Source organism: Oryctolagus cuniculus, chromosome 19 (genome assembly GCF_964237555.1).
Source record: "Oryctolagus cuniculus chromosome 19, mOryCun1.1, whole genome shotgun sequence".
In the NCBI taxonomy this organism is placed as follows: domain Eukaryota; kingdom Metazoa; phylum Chordata; class Mammalia; order Lagomorpha; family Leporidae; genus Oryctolagus; species Oryctolagus cuniculus.
This window is the reverse complement of record NC_091450.1, coordinates 65,571,974-65,596,539: the sequence shown is the minus strand read 5'-3', so window position 1 is coordinate 65,596,539 and position 24,566 is coordinate 65,571,974. Positions and strand designations below refer to the sequence as shown.

The 24,566-nt window shown below is 49.9% G+C and overlaps 1 protein-coding gene across 16 annotated transcripts in view; it reads left to right on the top strand.

Moving 5' to 3' along the window:
• The window catches only part of LOC103345445 (uncharacterized), an 82,667-nt gene that overhangs the window by 55,128 nt on the left and 2,973 nt on the right, over nt 1–24,566 (top strand). For 12 of the 16 annotated variants that reach the window (XM_070064730.1, XM_070064732.1, XM_070064736.1 and 9 more), the window contains 24 exons: nt 540–737; nt 1,993–2,089; nt 2,835–3,043; nt 4,201–4,252; nt 5,057–5,232; nt 6,261–6,309; nt 6,919–7,100; nt 8,179–8,242; nt 9,054–9,235; nt 10,260–10,329; nt 11,128–11,309; nt 12,226–12,295; nt 13,148–13,332; nt 13,753–13,822; nt 14,665–14,846; nt 15,919–15,988; nt 16,664–16,845; nt 17,907–17,976; nt 18,464–18,645; nt 19,515–19,584; nt 20,358–20,563; nt 21,627–21,696; nt 22,491–22,672; nt 23,706–23,775. In XM_070064730.1, coding sequence (XP_069920831.1) covers nt 540–737; nt 1,993–2,089; nt 2,835–3,043; nt 4,201–4,252; nt 5,057–5,232; nt 6,261–6,309; nt 6,919–7,100; nt 8,179–8,242; nt 9,054–9,235; nt 10,260–10,329; nt 11,128–11,309; nt 12,226–12,295; nt 13,148–13,332; nt 13,753–13,822; nt 14,665–14,846; nt 15,919–15,988; nt 16,664–16,845; nt 17,907–17,976; nt 18,464–18,645; nt 19,515–19,584; nt 20,358–20,563; nt 21,627–21,696; nt 22,491–22,672; nt 23,706–23,775 — 3,070 coding nt within the window. Of the gene's footprint in view, nt 1–5; nt 439–539; nt 738–1,992; nt 2,090–2,834; nt 3,044–4,200; nt 4,253–5,056; nt 5,233–6,260; nt 6,310–6,918; nt 7,101–8,178; nt 8,243–9,053; nt 9,236–10,259; nt 10,330–11,127; nt 11,310–12,225; nt 12,296–13,147; nt 13,333–13,752; nt 13,823–14,664; nt 14,847–15,918; nt 15,989–16,663; nt 16,846–17,906; nt 17,977–18,463; nt 18,646–19,514; nt 19,585–20,357; nt 20,564–21,626; nt 21,697–22,490; nt 22,673–23,705; nt 23,776–24,566 lie in introns of those variants that run through there. The other 4 variants (XM_070064741.1, XM_070064729.1, XM_070064728.1 and 1 more) reach the window with 4 other exon arrangements.

Here is a 24,566-nt window from a genome sequence, read left to right as displayed (position 1 = left end):
GAGTGACTTCCTGAGAGCGCTTTGAGAAAATAACACTTGTTTGGAAATGAATTCTTCCTTAGTGTTTTCCACCAAAGGGAGGGAGGGAGAGTGGGAAATGTGCTTAGATTTTCCTAGTGGAAAATGCAGGTGTTTAAAATCAGCACTGGGCGCGCTGCTCCTGAGAATGAGGAATGAGTTGGTGTGCCTTTAAGAAGGGACCAGGTATCCTTGGCAACAGGAAGTCAACAACTCCTAACATTCCAGTACCGGCCATCTTCTCATTCTGCTATTGCTACTTCCAACAGTTACTTGGCAAGCTGGCAAGCAGGGAGTTCGTTCTCTCACTTGTGACAGTGACTGAGTAATAAGAAGTCGCTTAAAAGCTGAGTGTTGATCACTTAATAGTGACAGGATTTTGATTGAAGACTTTGAAGTTCTGTGGGGTGTTTCCCAACAGTAAGTTCAGAAATATGGCTGTTGTCATCCCCCAGCCCTCATTAGAGCTATTGAATGTCATTTGTTGTAACTCATTCTGTTCTTGGGTATCTTCCACCTAGTCTCTGGAGCCCCCTGGTCTGCCAGAACCATCAGAATGGCAGTACCACTGAGCCCTTCATCCGATCCAGCCAATAAAAATAATATGATTGCGTGTAACCAGGCATTGCATTGCCGACTAGCAGAGAACCAGTGGGAAATACAAGATCTGAAAGAGATAGTTCATCATTTCAGCTTCATCCTCCACCAAGAGGAAAACAGTGAGTTCCATAGGTCCTCTCACTAAAGTGGTAAATGATGATTTTGTCCCTCTGAGAAAATAAAGGCTTTCTAGGTTTGGTTCTTCCCTTTATCCTAAGAAAATCCATTGTTACAATACTCTGAGAACTGTATAAGCTATTTTCATGTCAATTTGGAATAACCAAGGCACTAGTTCAACAACTTTTCCATGTTTCCTTTAAGTGTGGGGTGAGATGTCAGTTAACTGGCAACCTCTTTGTCCTGTACCAGCTGGTGTGGGTTTCATGTGTGGGACTAATGAACTTCTACTCAATTCAAGCTTCTTTTGAGTTCCAGTTGGCAAATCCTTGTGCTGGTCACACAGAGAAATGTGAAGAGTCCATAAGATCTCTGTTATAGGTGCTAATGGAGTCTGTGCAGACATTGTGGTACTTGTAAATGACATTGTCTAGACCAGGGACTGCCCTGGTCAGGGGGAAACCCACTCATGGAACAAAAGCTCTTCTCGAAGAGGAAGAAGGTTCCTGAGTCTTTGTGGTAGCACAGAGCAGAATGTAGAGCAGGGACTCTGAGACCCTCCCTGGGCTTTTCTCCAACTTGCCAATCTCTGCATGCCTTAGACCCCTCCTCGGTTCCCACAAGTGCTGTCATAATTCCTACCTCTGTAAATTGTTGCCATGAAATATGGGATATATTTTTTGTACAATATGTAAGGCAATTCCTGGCCTGGAGTAGATTTATTCATTCCATTTTTTTTTCTAATTTAACAGGAGCTGTATTAGTAGGTGTGTATATTTCTTTCAGGGCCTGTGGGTGTTTAGCACTGTTTTTACACAATTCTACTTAGCTGTGATTTTGTCTTTGGAAACTCCCCAAACATGAAAGTTGAACTTCTCAGCATAGAAGAACCACTATCCCCAGTGCTAGTGTACTTTACCAACCATACTGGAGCTCACTGCTTCATGCTACAAGTTAGTGCTTGACTTAAAAACCTGCAAGGTGTGCTAACTACACTGCCATGATTCAGTCACAGCTTAGTGGAAGGGAATTCTGATTCTGTCAAATAGCAGTTGAACTGCCTTGTCAGGTCACCATTCACCTTGGAACACTGTTCACTCTAAATGGGGGATTATCAGATATCCTGTTGTCGGGAGGTGGAGAGACAAAGATGAAGAAATGCTTACCTGGAGCGTGGTACTAGAATGGCTCCTCCCTAGAGACAGTGACCTCAGCTGCATGTCCAGCTGTCCACTGAGGCAAGTATGTCTGTTTCAGATTATGGTGAGGGCCAAGAGGTGATTCAATCCAGGCTAAGGGAGAAGCCAGCACTTGGAACTCCACAGCTTGAGAAGCTGGCACCTGCCGAGTTCAAGTAAGTGGGGCTTCGGGCATTACAAGCAGGAGGAAGATATATGTGGTATCAGTGAAGTGGGCCAGCTCAGCTGGGGAAACAGACCTGGATCAGGAGAAGGGCAGGAATTTACATGTTGGGGACCTATCTCATAAATATTTATAAAACATGTGCACAACAATGAAAATACTGCTTGATGGGCTGTGGTGTTTATCAAAGCCTCCTTTCCTCTTTCAAAAAACAAGGAATTTCTTGAGTTCAAATTCTCATAACTAACCAGAGGATAGTGAGCAACGCATGGCATGGTATGCACATGATGTGTTGTCATCACCATGTCATTCTCTCTAGATCACCATCACCTCCTGATTGAGGATATTGTCTAAGATTGACCCTGCCAGACTTTCATTTCTTTCTGAAGAACACCAGTAACAAGGGACATGCATCTGAGTGCACCTTGGTGTTCAGTCACTGCAGTGGGCTATGTGTTTTACTTGGAAATGCCTGTGGTTGAAGTTAGCAGCTAAAGGAGCTGTTGTGTGTGGGGGATGAAGGAAGAGTCCTGGCAATGTGGACTGAACACAGGGTCACCCTCTAACACAGGGGAAGCTCTCGTTTTGTCTTCTTCACCACAAGCATTTACCCGAACCTGTCAGTGCTGCTGTTTGCAGGGCTCTGTGAGAGAATTCTCCATGAAATCTGTTGAAATACAGAGATGGTATCATGCACATATTTCTATTCTTACATTTTCTCTCCTGTCCTACCTTAGGAAATGCCATGTAAATAAGGCACGCACCCGCAAGCGGCGCTGGCTACGTAAGAAGTCAAGAAAACAGACACAGATTTGTCATCTCAGCCTACATCCCAGAGCCCTCCTCACCCAGCATGACCCTGACAGCCACCACACATGGGGCTTGCTGGAGCCACTGGTTGTTCACGTCAGGCTGGAAAAGCATCTTGTCTACAAATGTAGCCTGGGTAAGGGAGCCTCAGGCTCTGATTTCAGAAAGTCTCACATTTACAGGAGACTCCACTTCCCTGCAGGAGACATTTTCCTGCTACCTTGTTTTCATTGAAATATCTGTGGCCATGACATGATCAGGAATTCTGGATGAGAACTAGAGTGAGAAACGCACAGGCTTGAAGTTCCTAGCATTTCAGAAGTCTCCATTTTCCCCAGTGCCGGTGGCCTTTGATCAAGATGCAGTATCCATCCAGTTTGAAAGGACAGGAAGGGGGTTGGGGCAGGTGGCGGCTTGTAAGAGGGAGATTGAGCCCTGTGCTGAGAGGGAAAGGGCCCACCTGTGTCCTCAGCACTGTTTTCACTGATTGTAGAAAGATCATTGATTTCTGTATTTCTGTTTCCTCTTCTATGGAGTGGGCCCATGAAATGTTTGCCTGGCAGTTGTGGCATTGCCATTAGGAACAATTACACATGTATTTTAAATAAGACACAGCCTTTGCCATGTGGCATCGTTACATATACTTGAGGCAGTAGAACCTGTCTCTTGATGATCTATGCTTGCACACTGCCAGAGGCATCTTGTCTACATCTCTGTTGCAGACATAACCCACATTTCTCCAAACATAGCCCATCCTCTGTATCTTTTAAGTTCTCTTCTTCCAGCTCATTATCCATCTAAACCTAGGACATAAAATTGAAGCCACTCCCATACTTCCAAGATTTCCAGAGGCAACAATGACCACTGTAGCTTGCAGTGGTCATGAATGACAACTGTTTCTGTGAAGCATCTAAGACTAATCTTGAGAAGAAATTGAATATATCTCATCCTCAGTCTCACCTCAGTGTATAGATTCTTCTACGTCATCTACATCCTGGCATTCTAACAGGAGAAAAGTGAATAACTTTTAATTCTTTTAGAATGCAGATAGGGTAGTTTCCCAGAATTAGCGGGGAAAAGATGAGGTTCATTGTTTTCAAGACAAAGAGGTCTGGATATTGATTTTCATGCCAAGAAGGTTTTGCTCAAAGGGTCAGCACATGAAATATTTCTCTCACAGTATGCCATTGTCAAATAGAGTTTATGGGTATTACTGTGTCATTGTTGGGAACTGGATTGCACATGTACTAGGACCTCCCTAATTTGACCGTCCCTGTTGGAATTTATTTGCAGCAAAAGAAATGACGCAAATGAAGGGTGGTTGCTGGGACTTAATCTGCCCCAGGTAAGACTAAGGAATCATGGATATTTCATTGATATTGACATCTGGGGACTAATATTTTAGGGAGAAACTGAATATGCTGAATGGAAGGATTTCACACACCCTAGGTGATCACACTGTTTCTCTATGAAGAGTATTATTGTAATCATTTTTGCACCCATAGAGATTGCCATTTCTTCCTCAAACACCCATGTGGTCTCCATTAGGTTGCTTCAGATCAACTGGACTTTACAGGGGTCTCCTGCAGTTATTACTTCTGTTGTGCATAGATTAAAAGACAGGGTTCCTTATCTTCTTCTTTTTTTTTCTCATCTCTGTGTTTATGGAGATGGCTGATAGAAAGAAGTACAGGGGAAAATACCATACCAAAATGTTGAGAAAGCCAGCAGGGTGGCCACAGAACTAGAAGCCCACTGTGCTGTAGCAGGTATATTACCACACCTGAGATTAGTAATATTCAACTGATTTTGTCGAATGTGACAAACACTATTTGTTCTGCTTGTATCTGGGTGTCATGAGGATTCCATTACTGAGATCACAGCTCTTTGTTCTTCAGCCGGAATCCTGGCCATCTTCCAACACCATCTCTCCATCCTTTTTCTGGTGCCTCCACCTGTAGCTCATGCTGTGCCTCCACATCCTGCAGTTCCTCACTTTGCTCAGCAAGGGGAGGATCCTGCTCAGACAGCTGTTAGCTGAAAGGCCCATTTTCATTGGTGGCAGAATCAACCTGCCTGTGATGCAGGCCTGATAGGGCCCTCTAGTACCTTAACTACCATGATAACTTATCCACCCTTCCTAATCCAGCAGGATCAGTGGGTGCTTTCCACCTCAAGTAGAGCCTGAGTTGGTACCAGGGCTGATCATGGGTGAATATTGTTGGTGCATCATCATGAAAGCCACGCTGGTTATGCAGCAGCGTTATCCTGGTGGTGGCTGGACGATAGTGCTGGAAGAGTACTCGTGGTGCACAAGGTTTGGAGGTGAGTACACCAACTGGGGGGGTGCTTCCAGTGCCACTTAGGGTAAGGAGTAAACCCCAGCATACTTGCCCTGCTCTCACAAAGACCCTGGCGTGGTTGGGCAATGGATGGGCTGCTCTAGTTGGACTAGATAGGAAAGCCTAAGAACCCCCAGAGGGAGTTTGAAGCAAAGATGTCATGTGGGTCTACACCTGTGTGTTCACCCAGTAGCTCTGCTTCCCCAAAGGGTGGTTTTCCTTAGCACACTGTGGTGCTGCAGCTCCTCTAGCAGGGGTGACAACATGGCAGCAGTTTGTGGATCCCAGTGTGGTGTGCACCAGCCCTGTGCACATGGCATGGTGTGTTCCAAGCCTACACTTTGTACTAGTGGATCAAGTGGCCAGTGGCAGTCTTCCTTGTGAGATCCCTGTCCCAGTCACATGCTATGACACACTGCCTGTAGGGGCCACTATCATCAAAGCTACCCTCTCCACTTGTGATCTCACAAAAGACCCAAAACCTCTAAACTGAGACACAGCATGTCACTCTCCCACATTGAGTTGATGTCACTCTTTCCTTATCTAGAGCCCTTGGCCATATCACTGATTGCCATGTGGAAGGAACCAGTCCGATCATTATGACTCTCACAGGTCCCTAACATTTGGGGTGCGTTCATGACCCTAAAAACCCCTATGGGAATAGGTTCCAGGGCTTTCCGCATCCAACCTATGGCACACTGCAACATGAGAATCACAAAGGCCTGGCTGTTAGTTGTGGGGAGGCTCTTTAGGGCAGCTGTTGAGGAAGAAACCAGCTGGGCCATTTGCAGTGACCCCACAGGGCCAAACAGCAGCTGGTCCCTTTTGGAGTTTGGGGATGCCTGATATGCAGGAGGCAGGCAGACTGGAAGAGAGAAGTGGTCCCCTGTTAATGGGCAAAGGCCACCAAGACAGCTGTCAGCAGGCATCTCCCTGGGCCTCTGGGGCTGTTCTGACCTATAATTGGGCTCTTTGTCTCACAGCAACTTCCCTATCTAAATTTTATTGTAGTCTATGGGAATTCCCTTGAGGACAGAGTGCCACATGAAGCCAAACCTGCGTAAGTCTACAGATGGATGGAGGGTTCTTTGGTATGGACATTTGGAGGTAGAAGGCATGGGGAGGAGAGAATGGGCCCCACGGAGTAATTACCCCCTCAGAGCTCATTCTGAGGACTCTGGTAGCTCCACTTTTCTCCATGTGCTGAGGTGGATCCCCACCTCCCACCTCCATTGGACATCTGCATGTGGTGGCCTGGGATCCAGTCATGTTTCCAGGCCATTGCTGCTTTCACAGCTTGTGTGGCCTCCATAAAAATTGGGGTGCCCTTCCCTAGGCCTCTCTGCTTCTCCTTCCTCAGTGTCCCCATGGGACTTTGATAAGGACGGAACTGGCCAATGTCTTGGGTCATGCCCCAGTGCTGAAGGAAATGGGGCCAGGAGTCCTGCATTGAATCTGCATCCTGTTGGGTCTGTCCATTCCCCGTGAAGGCTCACTTTGTCTCAGAATGGGAAGTTCACAGTCCAATGGCTCTTAGATGATGGCATGTTTTCAATGAGTGACAGACCCTTTCTTCCTGCTAGGAAAGCCAGGTGGGACTGGGGTGGACAGGAATGCCTGTGTGTTAAGCCCTCATCCTTTCCATCTCCCCTCTACATTTGCATTTCAGATTGTGTGAAAACCGATCTCTAGCTGAAGGGCATCGCATCATGGCATGCACACACCTTACAGATGCACCTTACATGTGGCATGCCTCCTGGGGGGACAAGCTGGAAATACTGTTCCAGGCCTGGGCCAGGGTCCAGCAGCCCTTAGCCCAGCAGTCCATCCACTGGATAGAGGCCATTGAGGGTGAGTGTCCCACTGGGAATCTTGCTGCAGCCCTTCTGGAGTTCCTGCATTCACCATAACATCCTTGGCCCTCTGGTGAAAGGTGTGATGTGGTGGGAAATCCTAAGGGCACATGTGGATGGATGGAGGCAGGCGTGAGGATGGAGTTTGCAACATAAAGATAGCATGGGTCTACACCTTTGTCTTAGCCTCGTATCCCTGGGTCACAAACACCTTTGGCCTCAAAGCCCCTGTTGGGTCTCCTTGCCTGAGGCCCCTGCAATGGCCATGGAGCCTTTAAAATGCATGTGGCATGGTTTCTGCCAGGCCTCCACTTGGGATAATGGAATTGTTTTTGTGTGCAGTGGCAGTCTTTCTTGTGAGATCTCTGCCCTAGCCACATGCCATGACACTGCATGGCTGCCAGGGTAGCTGCCATCATGACCAGCTTTCAGCACATGATCTTACCCAGATCTCCCTGAACCAGTCTATACTCTGTATTCCATGTTGACTTCACACCTCACTGATGTAGAACCCTTGGCCATGTCTTGAAGTTCCATCTTGAAGCATCCGGTGTAATTTTCATGCCTATCAGGATACCCTGCAAACCCTGCAAACCCTGCATAACTGCAAGGACTCCCATGAATGGGAGACTCGTGGGTTACACTTGTCCATCCCAAATACCCTAAGGTATTTGACCCTTAGAGCCCATAGCTCCCATTAGTTGATGTACAGGGGGGAGGCAGTTGGTATGAGCCTCCTATGTTGTATTTAATCTCTTAGAGCACACCTGACACATAGCCAGGGACCCTTAGTGAGGAAAGTGGCTGACCACTTGTGGAACATCAGGATGCCTATTGTGTGGGATAACATGCTACCCAGACAGGGAGGGAGGTCTCCATTTATTGACAGAGGACTTGCCACTGTAGGCATGACCTCCTGGGAATGAGACAGTTGCTAACAGAGGCAGTGCCACAGGCAGACGGCATAGAAGTCCTCAGATGCTAATGGGACATTGCACAGTACTTGTACTTTACTTTGCCATAGCATTTGCATGTCATCTCATTTACCATTTCCTGCTCATTTTTCTCCTTTGCAGGGTATGATACCTCCTCCCAAAAGGATGAAGTGGTATCTGCAGACAGAGCTGAGGTTATCCCCAGGTAAATCTACAGATGGGCTGAGGGTATTTTTGTATGGACATGTGGAGGTGGCAGACATGGAGAGGAGAGAAGTGCCCTGAGAGCCATTTATACCACTCAAAGGTCCTCCCATAAAGACTCTGGGAGCACATCTTGGAAAATCCATGTGCTGAATCAGGCCCCAAACACTGTGCCCTTAACCTCACTGGACAACTGCATAAGTTCCCCTGGGAATGAACTGCTTCTGTGTGGCATTCACGAAGTGAGGAGCCACTCCCTCAGCCCCTCTACTTGTCCCTCATCCACATCCCTGCAGTACAATGACAAAGACAGGGAATGTCCAATGCCCTGACACACTCCACAGTGCTCACAGAAATGGGCACACAGTCCCAAGGTGGTCTGGGGTATTAAAGTGCTTTAGCTTCATTGGGACATTGAGCGCCAAGGGGATTCTATTCCCTGAAACTAGACAACTGGCTTCTGGCAAGCTTGTTCTTTCCTGTGCCAAGGGTGCTGGAAGAGGGGCACCAGAGCCCTCTGCTCCTGATGTGCCTTCTGGCCTTTAGCTGACAGCATCCTCTGCTCCTGTGTTTCTGCCTAACCCTCTCTATGTCCTGCTGGGTCTGCCCTATCTTTGTGAAAACTCACTTTGTCTGAACAAGGGGAAGATCTAGATTGGATGGCTCATAGAGGATGGTCCTGTCCCTTTGATTAACAGACCCTTTCAGACTGCTAGGAAGGTTTGGTGGAACTGGGTTGGAACTGAATGACCTTGTGCTGAGCCCTCATCTTTTCCACCTCTTCCGTCCTCCCCTCTGCATTCCCACCTCAGGGTGTGTGGAGATCCACCCCCACTGGAAGGGCCAGATACCATCATGCCTATCCTCAAGGAAGATGGATCCTACCTGCTCTGTGGATTTTGGGCTGATGAGCCTGAAGCACCAGCCCAGGCCTGGTCTGAGACTGTGAAATGTACAATCCAGCAGCCCATCTGCTGTGCTGAGGCCAATGTGGGTAAGTCCTCTGAGTTGACTCTTGCTGCAGACTTGCCAAATCTCCTGAGTGCACCCCAATGCACTGCTTGATCTAACCTGCCAAGGACAGGTGGTGATGTGAGAGGCTGTCCCCTTGGCTACATCTGAGTGGACTATGGGAGAACCCTGGATGGAGTTCAAAGCACAGATGTAGTGTCATCAGGTGTTTCTTAACCTCAGAGCCCAGATTATGCCCTGTATTCCTGCACTGGACCCATCCATGTCTATGTAGCAGAGGCCAGAGTGATGGCATGGCCCCAGCTATGCAGCCTGCGCTCACTCATGCTTGTGAATTGGATGAGTAGGATGCCTTTGGGCAGTGGCAGGCTTCCCTGTGAGACCCCTGCCCCAACCATGTGACATAACACTGCATGCCTGATGGGAACTGTAATCATGGCTACTTTCTCAGCCTGAGATCCTAACCTGATGCCCCTGAACTAGGCCATGCTGTCTCTCTCATTCCCGTTCTATTGTCATCACTCCTCATCTGGAACCCTGGGCCATGTGCAGAGGGTTCCACCCTGGGGTAGCCTCTGCTGACCTTTTGCCTGTCAGGATCCACTATGTGCCACAGTGCTGCATGAAATCAAAATGTTCCTGTGTGTGTGAAGATCTATGGGCTTCACATGTTTATGTTGTGGCAGGGTGCTCATATGAGCCTGGGACTAGCCCCATGTTGTGCAGTCAGTCTCTTAGAGCACATAGACCGAGGACCCAGACGGCTGATGGCTGCTTCCCCCTTGTGGAAGATCAGGATGCCTAAAGTGTGGGATACCACACTCCCCAGATGGGGAGAGAGTTCTCCTTGGGTTGGCAGTAGACTTGCCACTGCAGGCATGTCCACATGGGTGTGAGGCTCTTATTAGCATAGGCAGTGAAACAACCAGACAGCATGGGCGTCCTTGGAAGCTCCGTGACAGTGGGCAGCCCCTGAGCTTTATGATGCCATCTCATTTACATGTCATCCCACTTACCACATCCGGCCCCAATGGCCCTTTTTGCAGTGGAAGACCTTTCCTACAAAAAGGAGGAAGGGGAGGTGGCAACTGCAGTCCAGGCTGAGCCTATCCCCAGGTAAGTCTACAGATGGGTTGAGGGTGTTTTATCATGGCCATCTGGATAAGGCAACACTGGAAGGAGGGAACATGCCCTGTGAGCCATTTATACCATGGAAAGATCCTCCCACAAGACTCTGGGAGCAACTCTTGCAAGCTCCCTGTGCTGTAGTGGGCCTCAAACACTGTTCAGGTCAGCCACCTCTCTCCAACTTCCATTGGACAGCTGCATAAATTTCTCACAGAACCAGTCACCAGTCCGGTTTATTCCTAATGTACTGTTTCATGCGGCCTCCATTAAAAGTGTCCCTCATCAACATTGATGCAGTATGTTGATAAAGACAGGGAATGTCCAATGCGCCAACACACTCCACAGGGCTGACAGAAGTGAGACTCAATCCCGAGGTGGTTGAGGATACTAAAGTAGTTTAGCTGGGTGGCAGAATTCCATAAAGCTGATTCTTTTCCCTGAAGCTAGAGAACTGGCTTCTGGCCAGCTTGTCCTTTTCTGTCCCCAGGGTCTGGGAATGGGTGCTAGAGACCTCTGCTCCTTGGCATGGCTTCCGGCCTTCCTTCTGTCTTCCTGTGCAGTCTTCCCTAAGTTCTACTGAGTCTTCCCTATCCATGTGAAAACTCACTTTATCTGAACCTGGGGATGATCCAGATCAGATCGCTCTTAGAGGATAATCCTGTCCCTGTTGGGTAACAACCTTTCCAACTCCTTGCAAGATTTAGTGGGACTGGGTTGGAACTGAATGACTTTATGTTAAGCCCTCATCTTTTCCACCCTCCTCTCCTCTCTGCACTCATACCTCAGGGTGTGTGGAGATCCACCCCCACTGGAAAGGCCAGATGTCATCCTGCCTATCCTGAAGGATGACAGATCCTACATGCTCTGTGGATATTGGGCTGTTGAGTCTGGAACACCAGTGCAGGTTTCTGCTGAGCCTTGGCACCTTACAGCCCAGCAGCCCATCTGCTGTGCTGAGGCCATTGTGGGTAAGTCCTTTGATTTGAATCTTGCTGTTGCCCTACCAAAGCTCCTGAGTGCACCCCAATAACCCTGGCCTGCTTGCTGTAACTCCCCCAGGGAAGGTGGTGATGTGGCTGTCCCATGGCTACATCTGAATGGACAGAGGCAGAACCCTGGGTGAAGGGGAACAAAATAATTGTAGGCAGGTGTCTCTTAACCTTGGAGTCCCAGGTTATGTTCTCCTTTCTGTCACTGAAACCAGCCAAGATGCTGTACCAGAGTCAAGTGTGATGGCATAGCCCCAGTTTGAAGTCATACACATGACAGGTTTATTCTAGGCCTACCCATGGAAGAGTTGGATGCCTTTGGCCAGTGCCAGGATCTCCTGTGAGACATCTGTCCCAGCTATGTGTCATGACACTGCATGCCTGCCAGGACAATTATAGTCCTGGCTATGTTCTTGGCCTGAAACCTTAACCAGATGCCCGTGACCTGGGCCATTCCTTCCCTTGTTCTCTTTGTGGTGACTGCAGTCCTCATCTGGAATCCTGGGCTTGTTCTGAGGGTTCCATCCTGGGGTAGCTGGTGCTGGCCTCGTGCCTCTCAGGATCCACCAAGAAGCACAGTGTCTGCATGGCACCAGAAGGTTCCTGTGTGTGTGAAGCTCGATGGGATTCATATGATCATATGGCAGCAGAGTGTATGAGCTGGGGAGCCCCACTCTAGTGGCTGTTGAATGGGACAAGTCTTCCATCATGTGGTTGGTCTCTTAAAACATTCAGACAAAAAGGCCATTGACTGACATGGTTGAAAGCAACTGACTATGTATGTAAGATCAGGATGATATGTGTGGGGTGTCACACTCCCCAGACAGGGAGGGAATTCTTTTTGGTAAATGCCATCTCATTTACCATGTCCTGCCCCATTTGCTTTCCTTTGCAGTAGAAGATGCCTCAAGCCAAAAGGAGGAAGGAGAGGTGGCATCTCCAGACCTGGCCGAGGCAAACCCCAGGTGAATCTACAGATGGGTTGAGGGTGTTTTAGTATGGACTTGTGGAGATTGCAGACACGGGGAGGAGAGACTGTGCCCCATGAGTCATTTATACCATCAAAGCTCCTCCCATGAAATCTCTGGGAACACCTCTTGCAAGCTCCATGTGCTGAGGTGGGCCCCAAACACTGTCCAGTTCACCACCCCCTTAACCTCAATTAGATACCTCTCTAAGTTTCCCTAGGAGCCATTTAACTGTCCAGGTCATTCCTCATGCCCCTGCTCCTGTGTGTCCTCAATAAAATGTCAGGCACCCCTCCTTCAGCCCTCTGCTTGTCCCTCATCAGCATTCCTGCAGTATAGTAATTAAGATAGAGAATGTCCAGTGCACAGATACACTCCACAGTGCTGCAGGAAATGGGACTCAATACTAAGGTGGTCTGGGGTGCCAAAGTGCTTTAGGTGGTTGGGAGCATTCCACACAAAGGGGCTTCTTTTCCCTGGAACTAGACAACTGGCTTTTGGTCAGTGTGTCCTCCTATTCTGTCCCCAGGGAGCTGTAAGGGGGGGCACCAGAGCCCTCTGACCTCAGTGTGACTTCTGGCCTTCTGCTCCCAGCCTCCTCTCCTTCTATCTCCTGTCCTTTCCTCTCTTCATTCTACTGGGTCAGCCCTATCCATGGGAAGGTGCTTTTTGAACATGAGGGATATCAAGATCACAAGGCTCTTGGAGGATGGCCCCATCCCTATTGGATGAAAAATGCTTTCAGAATGCTAGGAAGGTTAGATGGGTCTGGGTTGGAACTGAGTGACTTTGTGTTAAGCCCTCAACTTTTCCACCCCTCTCATCTTCCCCTCTGCATTCACACCTCAGGGTGTGTGGAGATCCACCCCCACTGGAAGGGCCAGATGTCATCGTGCCTATCCTCAAGGATGATGGGTCCTACATGCTCTGTGGATTTTGGGCAGATGATGATGTTGAAGCTCCAATCTGGGCCTGTGCTGGGGCCTGGCACCCTACAACCCAGCAGCCCATCTGCTGTGCTGAGGCCATTGTGGGTGAGTCCTTTGATGGGAATCTTGCTGAGACCTGCCAAACCTCCTGAGACCACCCCAATAACTCTGACCTACTTGCTGTAACCCCCCAGGAAAGGAGGTGATGGGTAGGCAATCACATGGCTACATCTGTATGGACAAATGCAGAACACTGGGTGGGGCTACAGCACACATGTCATGTAGGCAGGTGTTTCTTAACCTCAGAGTCCCTGGGAGGGAGTTTTCCTTTGGTTGGCAAAGACTTGCCATTGGAAGCGTGTGTTCCTGGACATGACACTCTTTTTAGCACAGGTAATGCCACAACTAGACGGCATGGATGTCTCTATAAGTTGTGTGATGGGGGGAGTACCTGAGCTTTACTGTGCCATCGCATTTGCATATCATCCTGGTTACCACATCCGGCCCCATTTGTACTCTCTGCAGTGGAAAACCCCTACCACCAAAAGGAGGAAGTGGAGTTGGCATCTACAGACCAGGCCGAGGCTATCCCCAGGTAAACGTTCAGATGGGTTCAGGGTGTTTCAGCATGGACATCTGGAGATTGCACACAGGAAGGAGAGAATGTGCCCCAAGGGCCATTTATACCATTCAAAACTCCTCCCACAGAGACTCTGAGAGCAGCTCTCCAAACCTCCATGTGCTGTTGAGGTCCCCAAAGACTGTCCAGTCAACTCCCCCCAACATCCACTGAACACCTGCATAGTTACCTTGGGAACGAGTCAGCAGTCCAGGTCATTTCTAATGCCGCTGCTTCTGTGTGGCCTCCATTAAAGTGAGAGGCCTCTCCCTCGGCCCCTCTTCTTGTCCCTCGTCAGCATCCCTGTGTTACATTCATAAAGACAGGGATTCCAATGCCCGGATGCATGCTACAGTGCTGATGTAATTAGGACACATCCTGAGGTAGTCCGGGGAGCTCAGGTGCTTTAGCTGGGTGGCAACATTCCATGACAAGGTGATTCTGTTCCCTGCAACTAGACATCTGGCTTCTGGCCAGCTTGTCCTTCTCTGTCCCCAGGGGGTTTTGAGAGTGGGCACCAGAGCCCTCTGCTCCTCAGTGTGTCTTCTGGCCGTTGGCTGCCAGCCTCCTCTCCTTCTGTCTTCCTGTCCCATACTCTCTGCCTTCTGCTGGGTCTTCCCTATCCAATGAAGGCTCACTTTGGATCAGGGGAGGATCTAGATCACATGGCTGCTAGTGGTCGGTCCTGTCCCTATTGGGTGACAGATCTCTCAGATTGCTAGGATGGTTTGGTGGAAATGGGTTGGGACTGAATGACCTTGTGTTAACCCTTCATGTTTTCTACCTCTTCCATCCTCCCCTCTGCATTCACACCTCAGGGTGTGTGGAGATCCACCCCCACTGGAAGGGCCAGATGCCATCGTGCCTATCCTCAAGGATGATGGGTCCTACATGCTCTGTGGATACTGGGCAGATGAACCTGAAGCACCAGCCCAGGCCTGGGCTAGGGCCTGGCACTTTACAACCCAGCAACCCCTCTGCTGTGCTGAGGCCATTGTGGGTGAGTCCTTTGATTTGATCTTGCTTCAGACCTGCCAAACCTGAATGTACCTCAGTGACACTGGCCTGCTTGTTCTAACCCCCAGAGAAAATGTCCTGATTTGGTAAGAAGTCCCTTAGCTCAATCTAGATGGTCTGAAGTAGAATCTTGGTAGAATTTGCAGCAAAGATGTATTACAGGCAGGTGTCTCATAACCTCAGAGCCCAAGGTTATGCTCCATTTTCTGGCACCAAAGCTGGTCATGTCGGCACCCGAGGCAGGTGTGGTGGCATGGATCCAGTGATATATACTGTGCTCATGCATGGGACGGGTTTTTTTCCTAGGCCTTACTTGGTAGAGTGGGATGTCTTTGGCCAGTTGTAGGCTTCCCTGTGAGACCTCTGCCCCAACCATGGCTAAGATACTGCATACCTGCCAGGACAGCTGTAGTCTTGGCTTACCTTCTCAGCCTGAGTTCTTAACCACACCCCCCCTAAACAGGACCACACTGTCTCTCTTATTTCCTTTGTGTGACATCACCCCTTATCTGAAGCCCGGGACCATGTACTAAGGGTTCTATCTGAAATTACCCATGCTGGCCTCGAGCCTCTCAGGATTCACTAAGGGGCACGGTGTCTGCATGGCACCAAAAGACTTCAATGGTGTGAAGCTCCTTGGGTTTCCCATGTTCACATTGCAGCAGAGTGTGTGAGCCTGGGAGTCTCCTACATTGGCTGCTGTGTGGGACGGTCCTCCCATTGTGTGTTTGGTCTCTTAGAACATATCTGACTCACAGGCCAAGGACACAAAATGTTGAAAAAGGCTGACCAATTGGGAAGGTTAAGGTTCCTGTTGTGTGTTGTGAAACACCCCCAAAAGGAGGTAGAGCAGCATTGTTAGTCAGAGGACTTGAGCATTACTGGCATGTCCTCCTGTGAATTAGGCTGTCACTATCCAAGGCTGTGCCACAACCAGACAGTACAGATTTACTCAGAATATGGTGGGACAGTTGTGATACCTGTGCCTTACTAGCCCATTGCATTTGCATGTCATCTCATTTACCATGCCCTGCCCCATTTGCACTCCTTTGCAGTGGAAGACTCCTCAAACAAAAAGGAGAAAGTCAAGGGGGCATCCTCAGATCAGGCTGAGGCTATGTCCAGGTAAGTTGACAGCTGGCTCCAGGGTTTTTAGTATGGTATGGCTATCTGGTGATGGCAGAAATGGGGTGAGAGAAAGTGCCCTGTGAGATTTTTAAAACACTCATTGCTCCTCCCCAGGAAGACCTGGCACACCTCTTGAAATCCCCATGTGCTGAGTTACACTGTGCTGCTGCCCAGGTCACTGCCCAGTTATCTTCTCCTGGACACCTGCATACGTTTCCCTGGAAACCAGTCACCTATCTAGATCATTCCTAATACCACTGCTTCTGTGTGCTTTTCCTAAAAAGTGAAGGGCCACTCCCTCAGCCCCACTGCTTGTCCCTCATCAGCATCCCTTGTCCTTTTCTGTCTCCAGGGGTTGACAAGAGGCGCCCCAGGGCCCTCTGCTCTTCAGCATGCCTTCTGACAATTGCCTACAGCCTCCTCTCCTTCTATCTTCCTGTCCCATCCTCCCCGTGTTCTGTTGGGTCTGCACTGTCCATGTGACAGTTCACTTTGACTACACCAAGGGAGGCTCCAGATCAGATGGCTCTTAAGGGACGATCTTGTCTCTGTTGGGTGACAGACACTTTTGGACAGGAAGGATTGGTGGGACTGGTTTGCAACTGAATGACTTTGTGTTAAACATTCCTCTTTTCCTCCCATCTTGTCCTGCCCTCTGCATTCACACCTCAGGGTGGGTGAAGATCCACCCCCACTGGAAGGGCCAGATGTCATCGTGCCTATCTTCAAGGGTGACGGATCCTACCTGTTCTGTGGATTTTGGGCTGATGAGTCTGAAGCACCAGTCCAGGCCTGTGCTGAGCCCTGGCACCTTACAACCCAGAAGCCCATTTGTTGTGCTGAAGCCATTGCGGGTGAGTCCTTTGATGTGACTAGCTGCAGACCTGATAAACCTCCTGAGTGCACCTGGTGACCCGGTCCTGCTTTCTTGAACACTGCTGGAAAAGACTGTGATGGGGTAGGCTGAACCATGGGGCAGATCTAGATTGACAGAGGCAGAACCTGGGGTAGAGTTTGCTGCACTAATTTAGGCATGTGTTATTTAACCTGAGATCCCCATGTTATGCCCCATGCTCAGCAATGAATCCGACCATGTCACTGTGCCCAAAGCAGGTGTGATGGCATGGCCCAGGCTTTGGAGCCTGTGCTCATTCATGTGACAGGGTTTTCTTCCAGGCCTCCACTTGAAGAGTGGGATGCCTTTTATCAGTGCAGGCTTCCTTGTGAAACCTCTGCCCCATTTGGTTACCAAGACACTGCATGCCTGCCAGGACAGCTATTCTGGCTACTTTCTCAGCCTGAGATCTCCAGATCCTGCTGAGTAGGGTCACACTCTTTCACATTCCCACTGTGGTGATGTCATTCCAGATCAGGAATCCTCAGCCATGTATTGAGGGTTCCATCCTGAAGTAGTCAGTGCTGGGCTCGTGTCTATCTGGATGCTCTAAGGGGCACAGTGTCTGCCTGGCACCGAAAGACTTCAGTGCTGTGAGCCCCTGTTGGATTCACATGTTTACATTGCAGCAGAGCGTGTGTGCCTGGGAATCTCCCACTTTGGATGTTGCATGGGATGGTCCTCCCATTGTATGTTTGGTCTCTTAGAACATATCTGACTCACAGGCCAAGGACACATATGGTTGAAAATAGCTGACCACTTGTGGAAGATCAGGATGCCTGTTTTGTGTTATGAAAAACTTCCCAGGTAGGGAGGGAGGGCTACATTATTAGACAGAGGACTTGCCATTCCAGGCTTGTCCTCCTGTGAGTGAGGCTGTGGCTAACACAGGCAGTTCCACAACTTGACAGCATAGGTGTCTTCAGAAGCTGTGTGACAGTGGGTGGTGCCTTACTTTATGCCATCTCATGTACATGTCATCCCATTGACCACATCCTGCCCCATTTGCACTCTCTGCAGTGGAAGAGCCTTCCTGCAAAAAGGAGGAAGGGGACTCAGCATCTGCAGAGCAGGCCGAGGCTATACCCAGGTAAGTCGGCAGATGGGGTGGAGGTTATTTATTATGGACTCCTGGAGATGGCAGACATGGGGAGGAGAGAATGTGCCCCATAAGCAATATTTACCATTCAAAGCTCCGCCCATGAATATTCTGCGAGTACCTCTTCAAAGTTCCATGTGGTGAGGCTGGCCCCAGGGGTCTGGGAGAGGGACACCAGAGCCCTCTGCTCCTAGAATGCTTTCTGGCCTTCTATTGACAGCGACCTCTCCTTCTGTCTTCCTGTCCCATCCTCTCTGCATCCTGCTGTGTCTGCCCAATCCTGTGAAGGGTCTCTTTGTCTGAACAAGGGGAGGATCTAGATCAGATGGCTCTTAGAGAATGCTCCTGTCCCTATTGGTGAAAGGCTCTTTCTGAGAGCTAGGAAGGGTTAGCAGTGCTGGGCTGCAACTGAGTGACTTTGTGTTAAGCCCTCATCTTTTCTTCCCCTCTTGTCCTGCCCTCTGCATTCACACCTCAGGGTGTGTGGAGATCCACCCCCACTGGAAGGGCCAGATGTCATTGTGCCTATCCTCAAGGAAGATGGATCCTACCTGCTCTGTGGATATTGGGCTGATGAGCCTGAAGCCCCAGTCCAGGCCTGGGCTGGGGCCTGGCACTTTACAACCCAGCAGCCCATCTGCAGTGCTGAGGACACTTTGGGTGAGTCCATTGATATGATTCTTGTTGCAGATATGATAAACCTATGAGCATCCCAATGACCCTAGTTGCTTGCTTTAAGCCCCTGGGGAAAGGTGGTGTTGTAGTAGGCTTTCCCAGGGCTACATCTGGATGGACTAAGGCAGAACCCTGGGTGGGGTTTGCAGCATGGATGTAGTCTAGGCAGGTGTTTCTTGCCCCAGCCCTGTGCCATGACCCTGCCATTTCTCCCAGGAAATCTGTACTCCTGGCTACCTTCTCAGCCCAAGATCTTAACCAGATGCTCTTGAAGTGGGCTGTTCATTCTCTTGTTCCCCTGGTGGAGACTGCACTTCCCCTCTGGAACACTTAACCATGTACTGGGGGTTCCATCCTGAGGTTGTCAATGCTGGCCCCGTGCATCTCGGGATCCACTAGGACCACAGTGTCTGCATGGCACCAAAAGGCGCCCGTGTGTGGGAAGCTCTATGGGTTTCCCATGTTCATTTTATGGCAGGGGATAATAACCAGGGAGTCCCCACATTGCCTGCAGGATCAGATGAGCCTCTAATTGTGCAGTTGAACACTGAGACACCTCAGAGAGCCAGGGGATTGAATGTGGCTGACCCCTGTGGGAGATCAGGATGCCCGATGAGTGAGTTGACACACTCTCAAACAGGGAGGGAGATTTCCATTGTTGGGCAGGGGACTTGTCAAAACATGCATGTCCTTATGGTTTGGTTCTGTTGTTAACCAAGATAGTACCACAACCAGACAGCATAGATATCCTTGGAATCTGGTGTGACAGTAGGCGGTACCTGTGCTTTAGCATGCCCTCACATTTGCTTATCATCTCATTTGCCATGTCCTGCCCCATTTGCACATCTTTGCAGTGGAAGAGCCCTCATTTCAAGAGGAGGAAGGTGTGGTGGCACCTGCAGACCAGGCTGAGGCTAATCAGAGGTAAACCTAGAGATGGGTTGAGGGGGCTTTACTAGGGACCCCTAGAGATGGAAGACATGGGAGAAGAGAAATTGCCCCACTCAAATCTCTTCCTACAAATGCTCTGGAGCACCTCTTGAAGGCTCCATGTGCTGAGGTGGACCCCAAATCCTGCCAGATGCCATCACTTATCCTCCTTTGGACACCTGCACAAATATTCCTGGGCCCAGTCTCCTGTTGAGGTCATTCCTCATGCCACTGCTTCTGTGTGGCCTCTCTAAAAACTGAGGGCAACTCCTTCAGCCCCTCTGCTTTTCCTTCATTAGCAACCCTGCAATACAATGATAAAGACAGGGATGCACTGCACAGTTCTGACAGAAATGGGACCCATCCTGGGGTTGTTAAAGTACTTTCCCTGGGTTGGAGCATTTCACATTAATGAGAATCTTTTCCCTGAAACTAGACAACTTGCTTCTGGCCGGCTTGTCCTTCATTGTCCTCAGGGGGCTGTGAGAGTGGGCACCAGCACCCTGTGCTCCTTCTTCAAGCCTTCTACTGACAGCTTCCTCTCCTCCTATCTTCCTGTCCCAGCCCCTCTGCATTCTAATGTGTCTGCCCTGTCCATGTGAAGGCTCATGTTGTCTGAACCAGAGGATGAGTTAGATCAGATCGATCTTAGAGGATAATCCTGTCTCTTGGGTGACAACCCTTTCAGACTGCTAGGAGGGATTGGTGGGACTGGGTTGGAACTGAATGACCTTGTGTTAAGCCCTCATCTTTTCCACCCCTCCCAGCCTCTGCTCTGCATCACACCTCGGGGTGTGTGAAGATCCACCCCCACTGGAAGGGCCAGATGTCATTGTGCCTATTCTCAAGGATGATGGGTCCTACATGCTCTGTACAATTTGGATGGATGATCCTGAAGCGCCAGTCCAGGCCTGGGCTGGAGCCTGGCACCCTACAACCCAGCAGCCCATCTGCTGTGCTGAGGCCATTGTGGGTGAGTTCTTTGATGTGAAACTTGGTGCAGGGCAGCCAAACCACAGGAGTACACCCATAAACCCTTGGCCTGCTTTCTGCAACACTCTGGAAAAGGTCTGAAATCTTAGGCTATCCACTAGACTTCATTGAGGTGGACTGAGGCAGAACCTTGTGTGGAGTTTGCAGCAACTGTTTAGTGTAGGCAGGTGTTTCTTAACCTCAGAGCCCAGGTTATTCTCCACTTTCTGGCACCAAAGCCAGCTGTGTCACTATGCCCAAAGCAGATGTTGTGGCATCGATCCACCATGAGCCTGTGCTCATGCATGCGACAAGGTATTTTTCTAAGGCTCCTCTTGGAAGAATGGGATGCCTTTTGCCAGTGGCAGGCTTCTCTGTGAGACCTCTGCCCCAGCAATTTGCAAAGACAATGTCTGCCCACTAGGCCAGCTATACTTCTGGTCACCTTGCTGAACTGAGATCTTAATCACATCCCTTCAAACAGGGCCATACTGTCTCTTATTCCTACTGTGGTGATGTCATACCTCATCTGGAACCCTGGGCCATGTCCTGAGGGCTCCATCCTGTGGTAGCCAGTGCTGGCCTATTGCCTCTCGGGGTTCACTAAGGGACACAGTGTCTGCATAGCACCAAAAGTCTTAGTAGTGTGAAGCTCTGAGGGTTTCACATATTCATATTGCAGCAGAGTGTGTGAGCCTGGGAGTTCCCACCATGGCTGTAGGATGGGATGAGCTTCTCATTGTGTGGTTGGTCTCTTAGAACATACCTAATTCATAGGCCAAGGGCCCATATGATTGAAAACAGCTGACCACTTGTGGAAGATCATGATGCCTGTTGTGTGTGATGAAACACTCCCAAGAAAGGGAGGGCTGCATTGTCAGGCAGAGGACTTGCCATTGCAGGCCTGCCCTCCTGGGAGTGAGGCAGTGGCTGACCAAGGTCATGCGACCACACCTTTCTTAGGAAGATGCTAGAATATGGTGTGGTACCTGTGCTTTACTAGGCCATCGCATTTGCATGGCATCTCATTTCACATGTCCTGCCTCATTTGCATTTCTTTGCAGTGAAAGATGCCACCTACCAAAAAGAGAAAGTCATGTTGGCAACTGCTGATTGGGCTGAGGCTACCTCCAGGTAAATCGACAGATGTGTTCAGGGTGTTTTAGTATGGACACGGGGAGATATCAGACGTGAGGTGAGAGAATGTGCCTTTTGTGTGATTTATGTCATTCAGTTTTCCTCCCACAATGACTGGATGCACCTCTTGAAAGCTTCATGTGCTGAGTTGCACTGTAACACTGCCCATTTACCCTCAATGGACCCCTGTATAAATTTCCCTGGAAACCTGTCACCTGTCTAGGTCACTCCTAATGCCACTACTTCTGTGTGGCCTCTCTAAAAAGTGAGGGCCTCTCCCTTGGTCCCTCTGCTTGTCCTTCATCAGCATCCCTGTGGTGCGATGGTGAGATAGGGAGTGTGCAGGGCATGATGACACCACAGTGCTGATGGAAAGGGGACCCATCCCGAGGCTGTCTGGAGTACTGAAGAGCTTTAGCTGGGTGGGAACATTGCACCCCAAGGGGATGCTTTCCCTGGAACTAGACAACTGGCTTCTGGCTAGCTTGTTCTTCTCTGTCCCAGGATGCTGTAAGAGGGCCCTCTGGCCTTGGGCTGACAGACTCCTCTCCTATTTTCCTGTCTCACCTTCTCTGCATCCTGCTGGGTCTGCCCTGTCCCTGTGAGGCTCACTTTGAATCAAGGGAGGATCCATTTTGATGGCTGTTAGTGGATGGTCCTGTCCCCATTGTGTGACAGACCTTAAGGACTGCTAGGAAGGTTTGGTGGAACTGGGTTGGAACTCAATGATTTTGGTTTAAGCCCTCATCTTTCCCAATCCTCTCATCCTCCCCTCTGCTTTCACCCCTCAGGGTGAGTGGAGATCCACCCCCACTGGAAGGGCCAGATGCCATCGTGCCCATCCTCAAGGATGATGGGTCCTACATGCTCTGTGCATATTGGGCTGATGAGCCTGAAGCCCCAGTCCAGGCCTGGGCTGGGGCCCTGCACCCTATAATCCAGCAGCCCATCTGCTGTGCGGAGGCCATTGTGGGTGAGTCTTTTGGTGGGAATCTTGCTCTAGACCTGCCAAACCAGCTGAGTGCACCCTAGTGACAGAGGCCTGCTTGCTCTATACCCCTGGGGAAAGGTGTGATGTGGCAGGAACTCTGCGCTACTTCTGGATGGACTAAGCAGAGCCCTGGGTGGAGTTTGCAGCAGGGATGTAGTGTAGGCAGGTATTTCATAACCTCAGAGTCCCAGGTTATGCTCCGTTTTCTGACAAGCAAGCTGACCATGTTGCTGCATAAGAGGCAAGTGTGATGGCAGGGCCCCAGCCTGTGCTCCTGCATGTGTCAAGGATTTCTTCTAGCCTACACATGGAAGAGTGGGGCACCTTTGGCCAGTGACAGGCTTCCCTTGAGGCCTTTGCCCTAGATGCCATTACACTGCATGCCTGCCACCACAGCTCTACTCGGGTTACCTTCTCAGCCTGATATCTTTCTCAGATCCCGATGAACTGGGCATGCTGTCTCTCTCATCCCAATTGTGTTTATGTCACTCTTCTAGAACCCTGAGCCATGTCCTGAGGGTTCCATGCTGAGGTTGCCAGTGCTGGCCTCATGCCTCTCAGGATCCACTAAGGGCCACTGTGTGAATGACACCAAAAGGCTCCTGTGTGTGTGAAGCTCTGTGGGTTTCATATGTTCATACTGTGGCAGGGTGTACATGCCCAGGAGTCCCCCACCAATGACTGCTGTGGGGATGAGCCCCCTGTTGTGACACATCAGACATAGACCAAGGAGCCATGTAGTGAAAGCGGCTGGCCCCTCATGGAAGATCAGGATGCCTGATCTGTGGCTATCACACTCCGGACAGGCAGGGAGCTCTCCATTGGTAGGCAGAGGACTTGCCATTGCAGGCATGTTCCCTGGGAGTGAGGCTGTTGCTAACACCTGTTCACTAAGTGAGCAGCATAGGTGTCCTCAGAAGCTGGTGGGGCATTTGTGATACCTGGGCTTTACTATGAGAATGTGTTTGCATGCCATCTCATTGACCATGTCCTGCCCCATTTGCCCTCCTTGCAGTGGAAGATGCCTCCAGCCAGAAGGAGAAAATAGAGGTGGCATTTGCAGAGCAGACTGAGGCCACACCCAGGTAAATCTGCAGATGGGGTGTTTCTTTCTTTCTTTCTTTCTTTTTTGTAGTGTGAATATCTGGAGATTTGTGACATGGTGGGAGATAATGTGCAACTGGAGTCCATTTATAGCATTCAAAGTTCCTCCCAAGTAGACTCTGTCTAAGGAGGGCCCCAAACACTTTCCACGTCAGCCCCATGTCCAGCCTCCATTGGACAGCTGCAGAAGTTTCCCTGGGAAAGTCACCAGGCCAGGTCATTCCTAATGCCACTGCCTCTGCGTGGCCCATTGAGAGAACGACCTCTCGCTCAGCCTGTCGGTTGTCTCTCATCAGCCCCCCCACCCCGCAGTACAATGGTAGATACAGGGAATGTCCACTGCACCCATGCACTCCTTAGTGCTGAGGGAATGGGGACCATCCTGAGGTGCTCTGTGGTGTTAACGGGCTTTAGGAGGGTGTGAGAATTCCACCAAAGGGGACTCTTTCACTGAAACTAGACAACTGGCTTCTGGCAATCTTGTCCTTTTCTGTCCCCCTGGGGAAGGGGGGTGAGTGTTGGAGAGGGGCGGCGAGCCCTGTGCTCCACAGTGAGACTTCTGGCCTTCTACTGACAGCCTCCTTGTCTCCTGTCTTGCTGTCCAGTTTCTCTACATCCTGCTGGGTCTGCCCTATCTGTGTGAAGGGTCACTGTGTCTGAAGCAGGGAGGATCTAGATCAGAGGTCTTTAGAGGGTGATCCTGTCCCTATTGGGTGAAAGATGCTTTCAAAATGCTAGGAAGGTTTGGTGCGACTGGGTTGGAACTGAAAGA